The sequence below is a fragment of the Artibeus jamaicensis genome, unplaced genomic scaffold (genome assembly GCF_021234435.1).
Source record: "Artibeus jamaicensis isolate MK-2021 breed Jamaican fruit bat unplaced genomic scaffold, CSHL_Jam_final contig_797, whole genome shotgun sequence".
Taxonomy (NCBI): Eukaryota; Metazoa; Chordata; class Mammalia; order Chiroptera; family Phyllostomidae; genus Artibeus; species Artibeus jamaicensis.
The window spans coordinates 8,875,451-8,897,736 of NW_026521977.1; the positions used below are offsets into that span (position 1 = coordinate 8,875,451).

The 22,286-nt window shown below is 40.7% G+C and overlaps 1 protein-coding gene across 2 annotated transcripts; it reads right to left on the reverse strand.

Annotated features, from left to right (window-relative positions):
- Positions 1-1,545: 1,545 nt before the first annotated feature.
- On the reverse strand, positions 1,546-21,927 carry SPTY2D1 (SPT2 chromatin protein domain containing 1). Of its 2 annotated transcripts, none has more exons than XM_053673022.1 (6): positions 21,798-21,927; positions 11,456-11,570; positions 8,968-10,473; positions 7,296-7,461; positions 5,722-5,799; positions 1,546-4,759 (listed from the first exon to the last, which is right to left on the reverse strand). In XM_053673022.1, the coding sequence occupies exons 3-6, from the start codon at positions 10,394-10,396 to the stop codon at positions 4,666-4,668; spliced, it is 1,767 nt and encodes a 588-aa protein (XP_053528997.1). In that variant the 5' UTR covers positions 10,397-10,473; positions 11,456-11,570; positions 21,798-21,927; the 3' UTR covers positions 1,546-4,665. The 2 variants fall into 2 exon arrangements, with proteins under 2 accessions (XP_053528997.1, XP_037006405.2); XM_037150510.2 differs by lacking the exon at positions 21,798-21,927 and adding an exon at positions 21,286-21,508.
- Positions 21,928-22,286: the final 359 nt, after the last annotated feature.

Consider the following 22,286-nt stretch of genomic DNA (forward strand, 5'->3'; position numbering starts at 1 on the left):
TCTCCATAGCCCCCCAAGTCATTCCCTGGGGCCTCCACGTGATCATGCCTATCTTAGGTGATTCCCCCCCTTGGGGAATCTTACCCGTCATTGGCTAACTGATCAAGCATTGGAGGCCAGTTATGGAAAAAGGAGCAGAAGCGATGCTCCTACTAGGAAGATAAACTTTGTCTCCTTAGCGGCTTATGGTCCAAAGGTCGCTCACTCAGTTTTAGCCATGGAGGGTTTCAGCTCCTGAAACCAGGCAGGGTGGTCCCCAACTAGGGCCAAACAAGAGGCTGGGATATCTAAAATCTTGGTTATTTCTTGGTTCAAGTATCTCCCTCACCTGTATAGCCAAGAAGTTGCCTGATTCTTTTAGCACTGACTGCTGCTAATACAGGCAGCATATGTAGAAACAAAAGCCAAATGCTGAGTCCTCATTATGATGCAGTTTGAGTTTATGAGACCAAGGATGGAACGTAAGTATGATATATGCAATTAATTTGGGTGAGCCCTGGGTTATTCCTAATAAGCCCTCTAGTGGTTTAGAGTGGTGGTCCCCAACCTTTTTGGCTCCAGAGACTGGTTTTGTGGAAGAGTTTTTCCATGGACCAGGGTGCCCAGTGGAGGGGAGATAGGAGGCAGAGGTCAGGCCTGGGAGGGGGTGGGAGACAAGAGGAGGAGCTCAGGCGGCAATGGTAATGGGAGTTCATGGGCCAGGAAGAGGGAGGTTGAGGACCCCTGGCTTAGAGCTTTCTAATCCTAAAGGGGAAGGGGAGAGGGAGGGACACCTTTACCAGCAGTAAATACAGTACTTTTTGAGTAAACTGTATGAAACTGTCCCCATTCTGGGGCTGCTTGGGGGTTACTGATAGTTTCATGTCCAGAAATGTACCCTCACCAGACCTTTTGGTTAGGGACACATTTTATTGATGACTATTTGGTACGGTTTTGCTTAACTATTTCCAAGCAGCTCTATGCACTGAAAGGGTGGGTTACCCTTTTTATTTTTTTCTGGAAATATGAGTTCAAAATCCATAAGCAAAACTAATTTCTCAACCTGGAATACTAGCATCTCTCGTATTTATGACCTAGTCTCAACACATGTCATGAAGTGCCTGCATCCTCCGACTGGCTGGCAGTGCCCACTTGCCTCACATAATGGTGAGCTGTAATTTCAGCCAAGAGGGCTTACTTTCTTAATATATTCCTAAGGACTCATCTTCTCAGCCATCTCAGGCTTTTTATTACAGGGGATCAGAGCCTGCTTTTCTTGATAAGAAGTTTATACCCAGTCTTCTTCCCTCCAGTTCAGAGTATATCTCCAAACAGTCTCCTAACCCGGATGTCTTCTGTAAGTTGGTGGGGAGACAGGTATCAGTGGTAGGAACTGAGCAGATGTGAATGCCTACAGGCGAATGAACAGAGGCAAGTGTATTAAGGGACAAACCCCATCTCTGAAGCGTGAGGAGTCTGCTGGGGATTCTAGCTGGAAAAGTGTTCAGGGCGATGACATAAGGAATATGAGTTTTGGTCAATAAGTGCAAACCAGGGAAAATATCAATAAAATATTTTTAATGCCTACAATTTCTTCATACATAAATTGTAAAACTTTCACCTATATATGCAAAAGTAGATTCTCTTGCAGGTCAACAGCACCAGATTAACAAGCTAAACTATAAATGCTTCTAAACTTGATTCATCCATTACATAAAAGACATGATGGATTTAATAACTCCAAAGAAATCTATATCCCATTCTTAATTATACACTACACACCTGAATATTTGTCTCATCACATACACACACAAAATAAATAGTAGTTTGATATATTCAGCACATTGAAAATAAACCAACCAGTCTCTCTTATAGATTTATTCTCTTTCCAAACATGTTTTGGTCTCCTGCTACATCTCAGAAATGTACTAATAGCTGCTTTGAAGTTACAAAATACAAAAACAGTCAATTATTTCTTGGAGAAAATCTTGGGGATTCCATTTAAAACATAAAATTTTGAGTTCCCATAGACTTTCTTTTTTGCTAACAGTCTCTGAACCTTTTCACGGCACACAGGTAAGCTGCCCGTGACAGGTGGTCCCCTGGCCTCCAGATGGACATAACAGCTTTTACTGTAGCTTAGAGAAAATACTAAGAAAAGTTCTGAAGTAGCCTTACAAGAAAGTGCCCCTTGCTTTGTCATAGCAACATTAAAAGCAAGTGGGACTGTGCAATCAGAGGCATATGAGTTTTATGAAAACTCTTTTCCTTTCACATCATCTGTTAGAGCACCACGCCCATGATCATGTAACATTATTACAATTGTGGAATAACATTACTACATTCGTGAACTAGCATTACCCAATAAAAGGCACATCTTCAAATATTGACTTAGGAAAATCTGAAAATGAACAGTAGAGAGTACATTAAAAGTCATGCACTTAATTTGTAAACCCTGATAAAATAACAGCCTACTCCAGTTTCTTGAAAGGTTGTGAGCTTTTTGTACAAGTGGTCAGGAATTAAAGATCAAAATGGAAGACCACATTTGGAAACAAGGCCAAAACTAACTGGAAAGACTCAATTTTATAAAAAAAATGAGCTACAGAGGTGCCTTTTTCTGAATGTCAATGTTAAATAATAGCAAAACTAACATCTACATTACAGAAGGAATGCACTCAGAAGTGACAGGCACAGGACACAGCCTGACTCCTCACCAAGTTCTGCAACTTTTCTCTAGCACGATGGTGCCTTTCTGTACAAATGGCTGCTCAATATCACTGAGTAAAGTGCTAGTTAATTTAAGCCACCGAAAATCTTTCATCTGTAACAAGTACTTGATTGTAATGGCCAATATCAGAGAGTTTGGAATATTGAAAAAAATATATCCAAGAATAAAAACTTCTGGAGGAAAAACCACGTTAAGTGACAGCAAAGGAAATGCTGTTCCCAACCTGGTTTATCACATGGAACCTCACTACCCTTTCCGCAACTTCACTGAAGGTCCGAGATGGGTGAGAGGCAGTTAATAGGGTTTTCTGCCACCAGTGTAACAGTCTGTGTGGAACATTAGAAAGGGTGTTATTCCTAGGGATAACGACACCTTTCATTGGATTCAACTTCAAAATTAAACCCTTGCACTTTCAAAGTTTGAAAGTCAATTCAAAATGAGTCAGAGTTTTAAGGGACTAGGTCACACAGCTGACCCATGAAGGAAGGCGGATGATGGTCATCTGTAATGCTCAAACTTGGAGAATAAAGAAAGCTTGATGGATAAAAAGGAATACACCAAAACAAGTTTTGGACCTACTGAAGAGTAAGGATTCTTTGTAGAACAACTTCTCTTTCTTAATCATCACCCAATGGCTTAAATAGCCACAATATTGTATAGCTGTTCTACAAGCTTATGTCCCGCTGTCCCCAACCCTCCACATTTAGAATCAAGGACAAATGCTCTCCACTCTCACCATCTCATTTTCTGTTGCTGACTTTCCTTGAGACTTGGCTTCTCTCCAGCCAGAACCTAAGTCAGCCTGAGTGGAACTGCTGGGATTTGAGGCTTAAGAGATAGCAGGTCTTTAGCTAGGGCTTAAAGAAAAGTGGAACAAAGCCCAGTATAACGAACATCCTTTTCCACCTGGGGGGCAAAAATCTCTTCACAGTGCATAGTTTGAAATAAAAGTGCAATATGGGCAAAAAGAGAAAGTGGTGCTCTTGATACACATGAATTTAGTTTTTGGTTTTTGCCATTAATCGCTAAGGAATTTTTAAGATAAAAATTCAAAGTCATTAATATTAAGGGATACAAGGGCACCTTGGATTCCAAAGTAGCTTTACAGTGGGGGGTGGGCAGTAGGGCAGCCTCACATGTCACTTGCTTATTTTTTTAAACTATTACTTTTTCAACTCTAATTTTTGAGTAAAATATTTTCTTCAATATAAAAATGAATTTTTAGATAAAAATCAGAAATGACATTGTCTATTTTACAAAGGAAAGCTTGAAAAAAATATTTTTATACTAAATGGCATAACTTGTATTTTAACTTGAGAATTTTTTAATTGCCTAATCACCTAAATTAGCAAATAAGAATGCTCAGCATCCAATCCATGAATACAGAATACAATATAATTTATTCTACTTTTCACTTCAAAGTCACAGAGATGACTTCCATCTGATAATTATAAAGCCTACTCTAAGTCTACATTTTCAAGTTCTCAATCCAAACGCATAGATTAGGACAGGTCACTTTATTGCTGGCAACATTCGTGCAAGGGCCAGGTTCCTTATGAAAAGAAAATAAGTTTGGGAGCCGGCCATTGCCCCACTCACGCATCAGCAGAATTATGAAGTCAAGAAGCAATCTTTTTTCCTTTCTAACCTAGCAAAGGAACAGGGAAGATCGGCTGACTGTCAAGTAGCCCCACACTAGAATGCATAGCTCATCAGGGTCAAGGCTGGCACCTGCCTCATAAGAGCACTCACTGGGCAGGATGTCATCTGCATTACAGATTTCACCCTGGAAAGTATTTGAAAATACTTTATGCTCAAAATATACAGTATGCATTCCTTCTCCTTAGGACCCAAGTATAAATCTAAAATGATAAAGGGGCTTCTTCAGTCAGAAGGCAGGACTTCCTTGCAGCAGAGTGTCTCCAGAATTTCACAAAAATAAATAAAAGCAGCAGCTAATGCCTTTTCAGCTTCTTGCCCTTTCGGCATTTCATTTCTTCTTCCTCACGTTTCATCTCCTCCAAGTCCTCCTGCATACCTAGTCTCAAACTGTCCAAAAAAAGAAAGAAAAGAAATGTCTTTGTCAATACGAACAAAATTACTACTTTCTTTAAAAAGAATGAAATTTTGACTGAAAGCTCAGATGGACTGTATTATGCACTCAAAATGCCTCCAAGGCCTTACCACTGAAAACAGATTAGCAGAAATATTTTTACCAGAAGCCACTGCCATTGACTCAAATTACAGTGGAGAAAAAGACCTCAGGTGCAAGCTCAACACAAAATACTTTAATATTCTCATAAGTAATAAAGTAGAAATTATCTCAACAGCTTTTAAAAATAAAGAACAAGAAACGTTTATACAAAACTAACATTCTGGGCCTGTGCCTTCCTAACACTGAAGTTTGATACCTAGTTACAGGAGAGGGAGGATGAGAGGGAGAAAAAGATTTAATATTCTGGGTTGAGACTAAGGCAAAAATATTTCACCAAGTTACAAATTATTTCACTTGTTCCCTCTACCTAAGAAATTATCATTCGTTTGCTATTAGGTAGCCAGACAGGAATCCGAAGGAATCTAGTGTCCCTTATCGGGCCCGGAGGCCAGCAGTGGCCCTGGGAGCAGGGCTGAGACGTGTCTGATGCGGACAGGGAATCAGGGCGGAGAACAAAAACAGGAACAGGCTGTCCCGGGACCAGAGGCAGCCTCCAGCAGTTCCTGTGAGCCTCTGTGGATGAGGTGCTGCCCAGAGCAACTTGTCCACATTATCTTATTCCTCACAATCCGTCGGTCAGTAAAAGCAGTATGTTCTCATTTTACAAATAAGAAAACAAGATTTAGAAAGGCTAAGGAATCTGTCTAAAGTCCCACAGCAAATGAGGAGGACTGGAATTCAGAATTGTGTGGCCCAAAGCCCCTGCTCCCAACGGTGCCATGGAAGCAGCAAACAGAAAGGAGAGGTAGGTCATGTCTACACATGGGATAAAAATCAGGTGGTGTTTTGTTCCTACCTCCTTGCTTCTTCCTTCTGCTGCTCTTTCCAACTACTCTCCATGTAACGTAAGGCATAATCGCTTTCATCTTTGTATCTGGAAAAAGGAAATCAAAACTGTTTTAAAAACAAAAATTCATTTTTTTAAAGGAACTAAATCCTGTTATTTTTAAAATCATCTTTATAACTAAATCAAACACATTTAGGAGTACTCCTCCTTGCTTGGCTGGGAATAGAGTGGGCAGAGGATGAGAAGAAGTGCATTTCTGAGACAAATTAAATGAGCTCCTATTACCCCCCGATCCCCGAATCCAGCGCTGAGGAAGGTACCGACCCAACAATGCTTACTCTCAGCTCACTTCTACTTATGTGATAATTCATAGTAAAATCCTAAAAGCACAATATATGTGAAAATTATTTCGTATAAGTTTCATAGGAATTTCATGCCATCATTAGGGAGGAAAGGACTTTTAGAACATAGACTGAAGCACACAGGTTAATAGCTATAATAACATATAGCTCTAATAACACTACATAGAATTTTATTTTTTAAAAGTTACTAGTTTTGACAATTAAAAAAAATTTTTTTTACTTATTTATTTTAGAGAGAGGGGAAGAGTGGGAGGAGGAGAGGGAGAGAAACATCGATGGGCAAGAGAAACACTGATTGGTGCCTCTCGTATGCCAACAACCCAGGCATGTACCCTGACTGGGAATCAAACTGGTGACCTTTTGGTTTGCAGGATGCCCAACTCACTGGGCCACACCAGTCAGGGCTAGATCAGATTTTTAGATCTAATCTTTAATTCAGTTCTTTCTTCTACTAAATGCCTTTAAAAAAACCAACACCCCCCCCAAACAAAAACCTTAGGGTTGCTGTCATATTCCTTGTCCGTGGCTTTGAAGGAGGCAGCAATTGTTGATGGACAGACACTATGACAAAGCCTTTCTGTTCTACACAAACACTGCCTCCTTTAATCCTTCCAAATGCCATTTCAGATCAAATTATTTACTCCAGTTTACCTAGCTAGCAAGTGGTAGAACCTTCATTCAAACCGCGATCTACCTTTAAATACTTCTCAAGTTTTAATGTGTGTATCACCCACCAGGAAACCTAATAAAGCTGATTTGATTTGGATTCAGGAGATCCAACGTGAGGCCTGAGAACGTGCATTTCTAACAAGCTCCCAGATAATGTTAATGCTATTGGTCCCACATTGCTGCCCAGGGATAACACTTAAGTGCAAGGTTTGTTACACCAAACAAAAGCAGGCAACAGAGCAGACCAGTTTTCAACATAGCTCTGTGGACGGTTTTTTGATTTCAAAGCCAATCTATTTCTACCACATCACACTGCTTCATTCACATTAGCTATGTATCTTACAAAGACAACTATTTGAAAAGGGATAATATTGGGATCTCACGCAAGGAACTACACAAATAATTCTGAGTTACATAATTCTCAGTTATTAAATGCCAAAGAAGTAAATCTAAATCATGCAAAGATTCCTAATTAAGAATTGTATTCATGCCTTTGCTCTTAGCATGAGTTATTCAAAATAAAAAGTGTATCTAAATCTTCTTTAACCTTACTTTTTTCGGTCATAGCCAAAGATTTCTCGAATGTGCTTGGATATTTCCTCCTGAGGTTCTCCTTCATCTTCAATAAAGTCTTCCATTTCAGAGTCATAGTCATCTTCCTCCTCTTCATAGTCTCGTTGCCTTTTATAACCACTAGGGTAGGGAAGCCTTTGAGGACCTAAGAATAGAAAAGCCATTATTTATAAGAGCATTAAAACTTAAAATAGCCACCCCCCAAAAAAAATAAAAACCCTTCAAATAGTCCCCAAAAAGTTCTACATAAACAGATTTTGAGAACTCATGAAGACGGTAGTCTCAAAAACCAGAGCCAGCGGGCTAGTGCACGGCACGGAGCCGTTCCTACCCCACCCCTGCTGCTTCACAACACCCACAAGGAACAGAGTTCCTGTATATCCCAGGACTCAGAAGTATCTGTTACATTTTCTAGCTTAGTGAAATTCTCCTGGATTTAAAAGACTGGCAACTTAAAAAAAAAAGCCAAATAGCATAGGATCATTAACTTCTAATTTCACAAAGACAAGACACCAAACGTACCATAATTTCATTAAAGTAGGAGAGATTCTCAGAATTATGGATAGTTATTTAAACTGAGTAAAATCTGACTTTAGGAAAAACTCATTACATATCCTTATTTTTGTCATTTTTCCAAAAGACTGATTAAAAGTTTTGCAAAGATGGACATTAATCAGTAGGCCAGCATCTGGGAATAGCTGCTGTCTAGTCCTCGATTACAGACACTCCTGTTGTTCTCCTATAACTTTAATCTGCAGGCTTGTCTCATTAGCTCAGGGCTTCTTTCTCAGCTTTGGCATCACTGACACTTCGGGCCTGACATTGCTGTTAGGGGGAGCCTGTCCTGTGCACTCTAGGATAACAGCGGCATCCCTGCCTTCTGTCTAGTAGATTCCAGTAGCATCCCCTGCCCCGAGACACACCAAATGTTCACTGGGGATCAAAATCATCCTTGGTTGAGATCCAATATTCTAGCCCAATTAGGAAGTTAAAAGCATGGATGAAAATCTTTTGGGTTTTTTTGTATTCTCCATGGTGCCTAACAAGCACTTTAACAAATACTTTCTACCATGGAGAAACTATGACCTAGCAGCCAGTAGGTGCCACCAATGATCCTGTACGTTGGGACAGGAGATTCCTAGGTTTAGTAGCTAGGGCCTTAATGTTGCTCACTATAAGGAGAAGAAATACAAGGGCGGTCTTAAACAGTTCCTGACACATATTGGGTACTAAACAAACATCTGATGAATAAGTAATGTACCAAAGGCTTCAAGCTTACAAATACACTCCCATACTTGAAGACCAGTCTCTTTTAGTCTCATGAAAAGGTGAATCCATTCACTGAGCCATATAAGGCACATATACTGTCTTTGTCTTACAAAAATCACAAAGCTGTGTTTATTAAACTTGAAGATATTACAGAGATAAACACCAAGGGCGCTAATTAAATAAGTCTTTCTAAAGACTTTTCCAAGTCATGATCACTACAAGAATTCTCAGGCACAAGACAGACAAAACATCAGGATTCTAGCAACATAAGAAAACATTAAAGGGCACATAGAGGGATTACAGTGTCTCTGGTGTATAAAGAAGTACGCTTTCCAATTTCCTAGTGGCAAATAAATACTCTCAGGGCGAGGGGCAATTTTACCTTGGGCAGATCTGTAGCCAGACAAGGAAGGCTTCATTCCGTTCATCTGTCCATTGCTGGGCCGGCTAATGATATTCTTGGAAGAAATTGTTTCTGAGACAACAGTGCACCTGGGCTTCAAGGGGGGTCCTGAGCTACTACTACTACTAACTATTCGCCCAGTTCCCAAGCTGCTCACTGGTCTTCCAGGGCCTGAACTACCAACAGTCCGTCCAGCTGGAACTGAGCCACTTACTGAATGTCCAGGGCCACTGACTGACCGCCTCATGGGCACTGAGCTACTCACTGGTCGTCGGAGGTCATGTGGAGTATTCACAGGCCACCCAGGACCACCAGAGCTGACTACAGATCTCCCAGAGGCACCTGGCCCACTGATGGGTCGTCTAGGGCCACTTGTACCACTGACTGTCCGTCCAGAAGGATTTAAGTCACTGGCTGGCCTCTTGGTCCCAATGATGGATCGCTCAGGTCCTGAGCTGGAGCTGCTATTCTGGCGCCTAGGCACGGCGCCAGAACTAACTGTAGGCCGAGCAGTCCCTATGCTGGGCCGCCCAGAGGCTGAGCTGGAGCTGCTGCCTGGCTGCCTACTGCCTGGACTCTTAGCTTTATTATGTGGGGTGACCATGGGCCCAGGCCTGGAATGGCTAGGATGCGGAGGAGATTTTTTGGCTTTGTGCTCAGCAGATTTCTGAGTCCCTTTAACAGAAGTCTTTGGGACACTTGGTGAATAAGTATTTGAGTGGATCTTTCCAGCCCCATTGAAAACAGGTCTGTCATGGCCTGCACGAAGCGGGGGTTGGGAGCAACTGCCGGATCCCGCTTTGGTCCTCTCTCTCGGCATGGATTTGGATGAAGACAAACCCAAGTGTTTCTCATTAGCAGTGATGGGTCTGGATTTTTTCCCAGCGTGAGGAAGGGGAGCACCTTTGGAAGAAGGACGTTTGTCCCCAGAAACTTTGCTAAGTTTTGTGCCCACACTTTCTTTCTGAGAGGGTGCCTTTTTGGTTGGAGGTAGTCTTGCATCTGCCTCAGGTTTCTTCTTCTTATGCTTTCGTTCAAGAAATTCTCGCTCCTTAAGTTCCTGTGCAGTCATAGGCCGCTCTTCTGTTTTCTTTACTACCTTGATTTCCACTGGTTCATACTGCTTCTTCTCAGCCAGCTTCAGCAGATCAGTGAAGTTCATGAGTGGTGGGGCACTTTTAAGGGGGACCTTTGGTTTGCTTTCAACTTTGGGAGGTTCTGGCTCTTCCTCAGACTCCTGCTCTGATGCTGCTTGATTGTATTCTAGGAATTCATCCTCTTCTTCCATCTCGTACTCTTGGTCTGTTCCCTGACTCGTGTGGCCTTCCACTGCCTGTCTCTTCTTTGACTTTTCCTCACTAGGAATCCCATTGTAACCATGGAAATTATCCTTCGTCCTCTTGGCCATAGCTCTCGCTTTCTTGTCATGTTTTAGCTCAATTCGCTTTTTCACTAGTTGTTCTTTTCTTCTTTTCTCCTCTAAGGCTAAAGGGGACAAAAAGAGAACACATTTCAAGATCTCAAGATAACAGCCTGTTCATCTGAAACCAGCAGGTGGCCAAAACATAAGCAACACTTAGTTTGAAACAATACAGTCTGAAGACATCTAGGAATCAAATGAGGAAGTCACTTGAACAAGTATCAACTGAGTCATCTTAACATAATAAGTGGGTCACATATGGGTTTTTCTATATGACTAAGCAAGTGAGAGACTTGGCTTTTAGCTTTAAATATAGAAAACAGTTCATACCGAATAAATATACCAAGTTAAGGGAACATTTGTACCCACTTAGCAGTTGTTATAATGACGCAATGAATACTTAAACCTACTGAGTCAGTTTCCTTTTCATCTTCATGAAGTGAAATTACTTCTCGAGTTTACTGGTTTTCAAAAACTGCCTCTATTTCAATCTTTTAGATAGCCCTTCCAATAATAACTTTTAAATTAAAATACAAAATAGGTTAGAAACAGATTCGGAACCAAAGTCAAGGAATAGAGTTCTTACTGGGGTTACTATGGCCAATTAGAAGATAGGGTCACTATTCCCAAAAAGCTTTTATTTAAGAGGAAATAAAAGATAACATCCAGGCCCTGGCTGGTGTAGCTCAGTGGACTGAGCGCAGGCCTGTGAACCAGAGTATTGCGGTTTGATTCCCAGTCAGGGCACATGCCTGGGTTGCAGGCCACTTCCCGGCAGGGGACACACAAGAGGCAACCACACATTGATGTTTCTCTCCCTCTCTCCTTCCCTTCCCCTCTGAAGATAAATAAATAAAATCTTAAAAAAAAAAAAAAAGATAACATCCATGCAAATGATCAACATAACACAGGTGATTTATGCAGTTGCCTCTTACACATATGCAATAAACCCATTAGCCTGTTACATTATTGTAAACATCCACTGGCTAGGACAAGCTGTGAAGGTGGAAGACTTTAAAACTAAGAGCAAGGCAATAGATAATGTACCTTTTCGTCTGAGCTCCTCTTCCTTTCTTCTGAGAAAAGCTTGCACGGCTGCTGATTGAACACCCTTAACTTTTGGGTCTTTTTTAGGAGGACCCACTGCCAAACTATACCTTTTCTAAAAAAGAAATAAAAAAACAACAGTAAAAGTTACAAATAATTCAACTTTAAAAAATATATTGTCTATCAGTATATAGCACTTTGCCAGGCAATAGAGAGGGTTAAATGTTGACTGAAAAACCTAATCTGAATAACTGAGATCATATAATCCACATTAAAGCTTAGTCATAAAATTTCAGGTTAAATATGATTACAAAAAGCTATTTTTATGTACAGAGCTTCTCTATTACTACCCAAATGATGCATCAATGAAAAATTCAGAGAAACATTATTTTTAGGCTATTATCCAAAAAGGTACCTAGACTGGGGGTTAAAAAAAGAAATCAATCACCACTTAGAACGGACTTTTAAAGTTCTGATCTAAAACTCAGCCTGCACCCTGATTGGTGCGACTCAGCAGGACAGGTGTTGTCCCACTGATCAAAATGTCACTGGTTCAATTCTCCATCAGGGAACAGGCCTGGTTTGGAGGCCAGGTTGAGGGCTTGTAAGAGACAACCAATCAATGTTTCTCTCTCTCACTTTTTCCTTCCCTTCTCCTCTGGCTAAAATAAATCAAATCTTAAATAACAACAACAAAAAGCAGCCTTCTTCTCTAAGCATTTAAACGTCCGATGTTTCAAACTAGCAATAAAAATTACTCCTCACAGCTAGCTATGTTCTTTCCTGAGTACCCTACTCCGGCCGATTTTCTACTCATGGCTACACAGGTTATTCTGCTTACAGCATTGAACACTGAGATTTTACTCTGACTACCCAGAAAATAACCATCCTGGCACAGACGGAATTTCTCCAGGCTTCACTTTTTATGTAACCACATCAAGAAATGACTAACATTCAAATATTGTTCATTTGAACTATGAAAAGACAAAGATTTCCATTTTGTAAGTAATTATCATTAAAGAAGTATGATAAATAGAGCTAATAACAGACTGAGATGACTCATCTCCAGGATCATCCCACATTAAATTTATGGGCTAGGAATAAAGATTTTTTAAATGCCTTCCCTCTTTTGTCTTATTAGAGAGATGACATTTTTATCCATTTAACCTACTGCTGTACTAGTTAAAAAAGAAACACTATCCTCTGAGAAAAAATTCAGCTACTCAGGAACCAAAAAGTGATTCCCAAAGTGTATATGAAATTCTTGGTGGAAAGCCAAAGGATCCATGCTTACCGTATGGCTGCCAAATACAAGACATCTTGAAACAGGCCGGAAGTTCCAGCTAAGTCAGTCTACCAACGAAGCAACCAGCCAAGGAAGCACACCCTAATCAACCTGCAAATTTTTCGTGATTACAATGCTAAGAACTGACACATCTCTGACTGAGAGAAATCCCAAGAGACATCCAGAGTTCTTTCCTAGTCCTCTTGGCTGAGTCATAATGAGATACCTTTTTTAAAAAAAATCCCTACCTTTGTAAATTTAGTTGTAGACCCTTCCTGTACTAGGTTGGGGCCCAACACTTAAAGGAGAAAAGGAGAGGTAAAAGAAGACTGAGAAGGAGCACACTGCTTACCAACTAGGCATATAAAATTGTCCTGGTTTACATGAACCTCAAACATAGACAAGAAGGTCACCATTTCACAATGGAAGGACCACCATGAGTAAGAATCCAGTTGCATAAAGACATACACGGATTTGTAAGCAGAGGTGCATACACTCCCCAGGAAGAAGGGTAGATTTTTCTTGCTGAGACTTAAGACTTTCCTGTCCCTGCCAACTAACTGTACAGTCCATAGATTCACCTGCCCAATCAAAGCATGTTTCCCACAGAAAAATACCAATTACATGTTTGTGTTAATTACTTAAAATAGGATCGATTTGTTATCTATGTATTAAGCAGTAAGTACTTCCTGATTTGATTTCAGGACAGACACCTTTCTTCTTAACCTGGAACTTTAAGAGATAGCTAATGGGATTATGACTAGAAGAAAAGCTACTCTTTGCTGAATACAGGCACCTGAAGGGAAAACAAGGTCCGTGGGGTTACCAGTGGGGTCAGAAAACAATGGTTTCAGAAACTAATTATCTCTTAATTTTTATTGAGAAATATAATTTCTCAGTTCAAAGATGTTATGAACCAGCTTACAAAGCATTCTCCAAAAGGCATTCTCTTGGCCTTTGAAGGTGTCTTTTCAAACTTAATAATACAGTCAAGTAAAAATTAAGTTTTCAAAATAAAAAATCATATATTTTTGTATAATCACTTCTACTTATTTATTCATGGCCTATGCATTTTACCTTATTTTATGATAATGATCACTATGTAATGCTACCCTAGGTATGTGATTTCATTTACATGAAAGATCCAGAATTGGTAAATTCACAGAGACAGAAAGTATATTAGTGGTTGCCAGGGTTAATAGGAGAGGGGGAATGGGTGGGAAGTGATTGCTGAAAGGTAAGAGATTATTTTTGAGGATGATGAAAATGTTCTAGAACCAGATACTGGTGATGGTTGCAGAACTGTGAATATACTAAAAACCATGGGCAGGTTTTATGGTATGTGAATTACAATGGGGGACCCTCCCCCCAAAACCAGAACTATCTTCTAGAGGGCAGGCCCCTTGTAGTACAAATACAGGCTTCCCCTGCTAGGTAAGCGTTCTAGAACCCGTCTATACCAACCCACCAGCTGGTGGTGGTGTGGCAGGCTGTGTTTGGCTTCAGTAAATTTTTTTTTTTTTTTTAAGATTCTTTCAACACATTTGCCCATTTCATGATGGGTGATTTACAAGTGCACCTGCTCACACCTCACTGAGTGTTCAGCACTTTTTGACCAAAAATGGCATGGCCCCCTTGCCCCACCCTTGCCTGGGCAAATTTTTTCGTTTCCCTGGATGAAAAAAGTCCTCAAAGGGAAATGTTTTGCTGATGTGGAAGAGGTGAAACAAAAAACGGCAGAAAAACCAAAAGGCATCAAAATCGATGAGTTCAAGGACTGTTCTGAGCAGTGGGAAAAAGTCTTAATAGGTATATTACATCAAATGGAGAGTACTTTGAAACCAAAGTTTAAACGTGAGAATAAATACACAATTTTTTATAAATAAATTCCAGGTTTATTTGGGTTCCCCCCTTGTACATCTCAATGAAAATGTTGCAGAAAGCCTCAGGCTGGGATTGCATTATATTCTATTTATAAGGCAGAGAACCATTTGGCACTTTCCCCTGCATCAGATGGTCACATTTAGCTCTTGCAGCAGCACATGAAGATGTACCCACCAACTCTGAATCTGATTCAAGGCACCAGGCTGCTTCATTGTTTGAGCTTCATGAAAAGCAGCTGGACAAGAGTTTCTTTCATTTTATTATACTGTAAGCCAACTCAGTCATTCTGCTGGACTCCAATGAATGATCCACAACAGTAAAGCTTATGCCATTTAAATACAGTACCAGAGATTTTGCCAAGATTTGTGATTCTAAAGCCAACACACCTAGAAGACATTAAGTAATTTTAAAACATGTGTTCTTGTGTTGAGACTACACTGCCAGAGTCATATTAAGAAAATTAGGGGGTTGGGGGGAGATGGAGGAGGTTTAGGAGGGATAAATGGTGATGGAAAGAGTCTTGACTTGGGGTGGTGAGCACACAATACAATGTACAGATGATGTGTTATACAACTGTGCGCCTGAAACCTGTATAATTTTGTGAACCAGTGTTACCTCATAACTTCAATAAAAAGGAAATTTAGGGGGAAAAAAGCCTTTTCTTTTGGAGCTCTCAGTCTGGAAATATGTGTTCACCAAATACGCTATGTTGGAATCAATAGTCAATCCCTTCTTGCAAGCTGTTCTTTACTCAGGAGGTAACATATTGTTGTAATTGTAGAAGATATAAATTTCCTGATGGTTTTACATACATTAGAGATCTATTGTTGGTTAGAATTAGGAGTTAGGAATATTCAAAGACTATATTCTTAACTTTAATAACCACACAATTTCTACAATCTCAAAACATCATAGGGAGTGAATGTAGGCCTGCAAATCCAATGGTTTGCACCATGCATGTTCAGCTGGGTAGCTAAGAGGGTGAAAATAAAACAATCAGAAAGTATGCTATTCAAGATTCCTATTGCATTAAATGTACAATTTACTGTCACTGTGTTTATAATATATCTGATAACAGAATATCAGATAGGTACTTCAGAGCCTCTAGTCCAACCTGTATATTAGAAATGCCCCAGGTAGGACAACCATGCACTTCCGGTTTGTAGCAGACAGCTGTGAATTTGAATTTAGGTCTGATGTGGGTCCAAGAGTGTTACCACTACAACATACCTTATTTCTAATTTAATTCCAACAGTTACATCTCTACCTCTAACTTCAATCTTTTCTTTCTTAAGTATTTGTTTTTAATGTTAAAGACTTTAATTAGTGATTTTTAGAGAGGGGAAGGGGGAAAGATAAAGAGAAACATCAACTGGTTGCCTCTTGCACACCCCCAACCTGGGATGTACCGACAGGAATAGAACCCACTAAGTTTAGGTTTGCAGCACAATGCCCAATCCACTGAGCCACATCCGGCAGGGCTCTGACCTCAGTCTTAAAGGCCCATCCCTAATTTCCACCTATCTCTCAGACAGTGCCATTACCTCAAACAGATCCACCACTGAGCTTTCTCTTATCTTCTTCACCCTCAGGCCCTTTCTGCTAACCATGCAAGCACTATCCCTAATAGGCTGGAAATTTCTCTACCAGTTTCAAATGCAGTGTAAATCTCTCTTCCATCAGACTTTACTATACACTGAGAAATGTCATAAATAAAACCAATTGAGTTACTGCTTAAAGACTATGTTAGCCTGGGGTTGGGGACAGGGAGCTAGCTGGGTGGGTTCGGTGGTTCAGGCTGTACAGATGACAACCTTCCTTTCCACCCTGTATCTAATACATTCTCCTCATTCAACAAAGGCTCGAGATTAACAACAAGAACTCTGGAGCCAGTCTGCCATGTCACTCATTAACTGTGTAGTTCTGGGCAAGTTTCTCCATCTCTCTGGGCCTTAGTTTCCTCATCTGTAAAACAACTTTCTTTATAGGGTTATTATAGTGATTAAATTAATATGTATATAATGTGCTTAGATCAGTGCCTGGCAGAGTAAGCACTATGAATATTAATCGCCTTTGCCATTATTATTCAGAAAGAGATTATCTAGGTAATGATGAGGAAGGAAATAACAATGCCTGCGGGGGCAGCGGCCTCTACAAGACCCTTTCCCTAAAACACTGGTTGGGAAACACTGCTCGATGCTAGAAATCCACAGCTGCACCAGGCACTGGGTGAACCATCGGCAGATCCAAGAGTGGAGAGCAATCCAGTTTAAATGATTGTGTTGGGTTGGCCAAAAAGTCCATTTAGTTTTTTCTAAAAGACACATTTTTCATGTTCCCCAATAATTTCATTGATTTGGAATCCTGATATGTTGGGTATCCCCCGCTTATTGCAGGGGTGTCAAACTCATTTTCACCGGGGGCCACATCAGCCTCACAGTTGTCCTCAAAGGGCCAAAATAATTTTAGGGCTGTAGAAATATAACTACTCCTTAACTGTTAAGGTTTTGAAATTATATCCGGCCCTTCGAAGGCAACTGCAAGGCTGATGTGGCCCCCAGTGAAAATGAGTCTGACACCCCTGTGCTATTGGCTTTAGTGAGCAGAGGCCAGAGGTGCTGCTGAACATCTTCCAATGCATAAGACAGCCCCACAGCAAAAAATTATTTGGCCAAAATGCCAATAGTACCAAGAAACTCTGCAAACCACTTTTGACATATTCCATCAGTCACAGCACCTCCTCCATATACAAATCTTTGCTTTTCATTTGTGTTTGTACCTTTCTTGAAATAATAAAGCATAATACACCGAAAATGTCGGGTATCTTCTTCCATCTTCAATATTAAAATGGCTACACAAAAAATTCACCAATTTTGATCATTTTTTTTCATGTACACTGATATGACACTGATTGTTGCAATACAATCCAACAAAATTGTTTCAAATGAAATTAAGACAACTAAGCATTACCAGAGCCATCGTATGGGGAAAACTGAATGAACTTTTTGGCTAACCCAACAGATCAAGGGTTACATAGTCACTCCCTGTACAAACTTTTTTTGTTGGCCCATACTGTTGTTTTTTTTTTTTAAGATTTTATTTATTTATCTTTAGAGGGGAAGGGAAGGAGAGAAGGAGAGAAATATCAATGTACCACACGGCATGTGCCCTGACTGGGAATCGAACCTCGAACCTCAATCCTTTGGTTCGCAGGGCCGTGCTCAATCCACTGAGCTACACCAGCCAGGGCCATACTGTTCTTTATAAAGGGAAATATAACTATTGTAATAAATGGTAGGCTTCTTTGGAATATGTGGAGCTTTGGCACCTATCATTTTATATCCAGACTACTTCAAGAATTTACAATATCCATCTGTTCCCTGAAGACATTTGTAACTTCCATCCCACTTAAAGTTCCTGGGCTCCATTTTCAGTACCTATATTTTTCTCCTTAAGGAGCCACAGCCCCAAAAATCTTTATAATATCTGGTACCACAGAAAGGTTTCCCCTTTACTTTTGGTTTGAGGTTCACATCAGAGCTGTGGTATCTTGTTTGGGATAATTTTCACAGTCTCACTGTGATAAAGACCATGCACTACAAGCCATTAATTATAGCTATTCGAAACCTAGAAGAACATATTATAAGCTATTCTATCAAAATAAGACAATTTCTCTGTTTTTCCTAGAGGAAGTCAGGGAGAAAAATGTCTTTTCTCCTTTAAATATAAACAGAGTTAATGACAATGATTGGTTACATCACCTTGACCAGCTGTTATTCTGTACTCAGTTTTCCACTGGGAAACATAGCATGCCTAATATTTCTAGGCATGATGCAATCCTTTCTATGTTTTAATGAAAACATTATAAAAATAACCAATTCTTTGAGAAAGAAACAACAGAAAAAAGAAATGTTCCATTAGGGAAATGTTCATTGCTTCTCAAGTCAGATTCAACAGACATCTCTTGAAAATAAAGCCCTGCAAAGAGGTCAAAGTGGCTGCACAGGTGTTTTAGATTTTAGCCTGCCTTGGATTTTACTCTAATCATCAACAGTGGTATCTTTCTGCAGCGAAGGTCTGACACAGGAACCATGAGGACTAACTCGGAACTTCAGGTCTGATAGGAGTCAAGTGGAAGGTGGGGGAGAAGATGGCTAAAAAGGAAAAAGGAACTATGCACCAGAGAGGGATGGTGCTATCGCTGCAAACTCTGTAGTTCTCAGAATACCAATTAATCGGTAAAGTTAATGTCAAGCAGGGTGTATGTGGCTTGAAATAATGTTTCTTGATTTGGATGGTGGTTTACGAGGATACTTGTTTAATAAGAATCTGTATTATTCTGTACTGTGTTATCATTTTTAAAAATGGAAACAAGGCCTGGGAGACTCTTTAGGTGTATGAATTATGCTTTATTCTTTAAAAATATGAAAATGGAGCTCTGATTGGTATAGCTCAGTGGATTGAGCACGGGCCTGCAAACCAAAGGATGGAGGTTCAATTCCCAGTCAGGGTATGTGCCTGGGTTGCAGGCCAGTTTCCAGCGGGGGACGCATAAGAAGCAACCATACACTGATATTTCTCTCCCTTTCTCCTTCCCTTCCCATTCTAAAGATAAATAAATAAAATCTAAAAACAAAATAAAAAATATGAAAATGGCAAAATATTAATATGTGTTAAATATGAGGTATAGGCATATAGGTTTGTGTTAACATTCTATGTTTTACAAGTGTCCACAATTTTTAAAATACCTTATTTTATAAGAATGTTATCTTTCTCCAGTCGACTTTAAAGAAAAAAGAATCCTGCAGAAAGAAAACATTTTCCTGGGCCTTTTTATTATACACTGTTTGCACAAATGGTGTGCTTTAAAGGCTAGACTCTGAGCTGATGAAGAATATAACTTAGAATAATTAGATGAATCAGGTTGATGCAAGATCATGGGTTAAATTTAACTAAAGTCTTGCTCTATTCCTCAACAGTTTCTTATGTGATATCACCTCTACCTTCATGTGATATAAAATGATAAGGATTATAATGCTGCTAACTAAATCAACTTCTAGGCTTACTAACTTTTTGAGGGTCAGGCAGATAAAAAAGCTTGCTTTCATAACATATGCCTGCATTCATCTATTAAATTTTGAATGACCTCACCAATTTACCTGTTTTTCCCTTCTGCTTCCAGTTTTTGATAGATCAATAGATAATGTGTATATTCTGAAATATACACATATTTTAAAATCTGCCTCTGCTCTAGGAATATCTGCTTTCTTCCCAGCAGCTATTGGTTTTTAGAGTAAGAAATTACTAACTCTTCAATTCTTCCACAGAACATTCTTGAGCATCAAAATTAGTATCATCATCTATTTTTAACCTCCACTGAAATTTGGGAATCTAGAATTAAATATGGATCTAATTCAAAGGTCCAATATTACCAGATTCAATACTGACTTGTCTAGGAAATTTACAGATGCAGAAAATAATTCTGTTGTTCAAGGTGTCAAAGGCTTAAAGCCCAGAACTTCAACCTGCATAGCATATGACTCATGGCTGAAGGGAATGATTATTAAGAGTACTTGGGATGGAGATGGCTAAACAGATAATAAACTGATAGATATCAGTTTTTTTTTTACCAATCATTTTACTATCTTCGGATCGATGTTTTCAAAAGGATAAAAAAATGAGCCAGCATCAGAAGACAAGTACAGAAGAGAGAAAAAAAATTGCAATACACAAAATTCTAAGAAACGCAGACCACAGTGAGATCGCAATAAATTCCAGCTGAATTGACTCTAACAGAGAGCTGTACGTGTTTGTTCTACATCTCACTGCTCAAACCGCAGGTATCGCAAAGCAGTTTTTCGGTTTACAGCTGTCCTGTGGGTAACGTCTGAGAATCCAGAAATGATTAGTTTATGCAAAACTGCTACAACCCCATAACCCTCGTACTCCCCACCTCTTCGATGATTAGCGAATTGGCAAACATTACTTGAGCAAATGGAACCTGTATTTCAAACAAAGACAAATCTGAAAGGCCACAAGTAAACGAAAGCTAAAACTAGCTCACCCATGCTGTTAGCCAAGCACTTCGTGGAATCAGTTCAATTTCTCTTCCCAACACAAAAGGTGATCCTTAGGAGAGAATTTAACCACCCTGTTTGTTAAGTGGGTGGAGCCACAAATCAGGAGAACTTGTTCGGGAAATCACTAAATGTTTGATGCGAAAATCGGCGGAAAATCAGCCAAAAGTATTATCAGGCCAAGTCTCTAAAACCCCTGATCTTCCAACACACATGCTTCCTCCCAACCTTTGGGCAGAAGTTTATACCGAAGCCAGAAACTACTAGCGCTAGATTCCACTGTGTGCCAGGCACGACTCCACTCATCAGCTCTCTCCCAACTCTAAAACAACCAAACCGCCAAGTCCTTGTTGCAGGGGTAACTGAACTAGCAAAACCCACTCGCTGGAAGGCTCTGCCTCTTCCCCCGCCCATCATCGCCCCGAGTTTCCAGAAGTCCGTACCCAGGAAAAGTAAATACAATTGTTCAGGTCTTTCCCCTTTCGGAGCCGAGAGGCGCGGATGCCTTAAATTCCGCCCGACAGATGCACATTCCGAACTTGAAGATTAGGACCTTCTACAGGGGCGTCCCTGCGGTTACTTACCGGTACGTTGTTGACGCCTTGTGCTTTAGAAGCTATCATGAGAATTTCCCTGAAATCCATGTTGACCGAATCCCCCAGACTGGGCCAGGCTCTCGGAGTGGATGGAGAGAGCGCCCTTCCCCGGCGGCCGGCTGCAGCCAAATAAACTGGCTGGCCAGCCCCTTTCCCACCCCGCCCCTGCACGACCACTTCCGGCGCCTTCCAATGCCGTCTAACCGCCCCTCTGCTCAGGCAGCCTAGATTCTTTCAGGTCTGTCGCTTACACTCGCGAATCCCTGGCGTAACTTCCTCTTTTAGGATTGAGACACGTAGAAACGTGATACGTGGCTAATGACATCACTCAGGGGGCGGGACTAAGTACTTCACCAACGAAGGAGACGCGGCCTAGTAAAATATAGGGTGTGGTTATGTCAGAGGGCTCCTTCTCGTAGCGGCTCTGGCGCGTAACCTTACAGTCTTCGTAGCTCTGGCGAGCACTGTGTAGGCGAAGCGGGGGCGTGGTGGTTACCTACCAGGCCTGGGTTTGCTGGGTGTCACGGGTGGACGCTCAGGTCTGAAACGGCGGCGCCCGAAGAGCAGAACCGACAGGTCTCGAGCAGGGGGATTTCAGTAACTGGTTTCTTGGCGCTCCCGAAGAAGCTGCGCAGGCGCACAGGGTACCGACTTGTCCTGTCTTGGATACACATTATTCATAACGTCCTGGCACATGGTGTGTGCTCACTTCCTACCCAGATGCACACATTCCAGGTTTGGCGGTACCCGCTTACCACTTTTGCCCCATTTGGAGCAAATAAACTCCACATAGGGCAGTTTTTTGCTCAGTGGATACAGACCGAACCTGGGCATAGTTAGCACATTGATAAAACATACCTGTGTGCCCCATATTCATAATCACTGGGAGTCCAGGCCTCGTTTCCTTTTAAGAGTTATCTGAGTTGGGGGAAGCTAGTCAAGACAGGCACGTTTCTGTTGGCTTCTTATCCCTTCCACCCACCACCCTC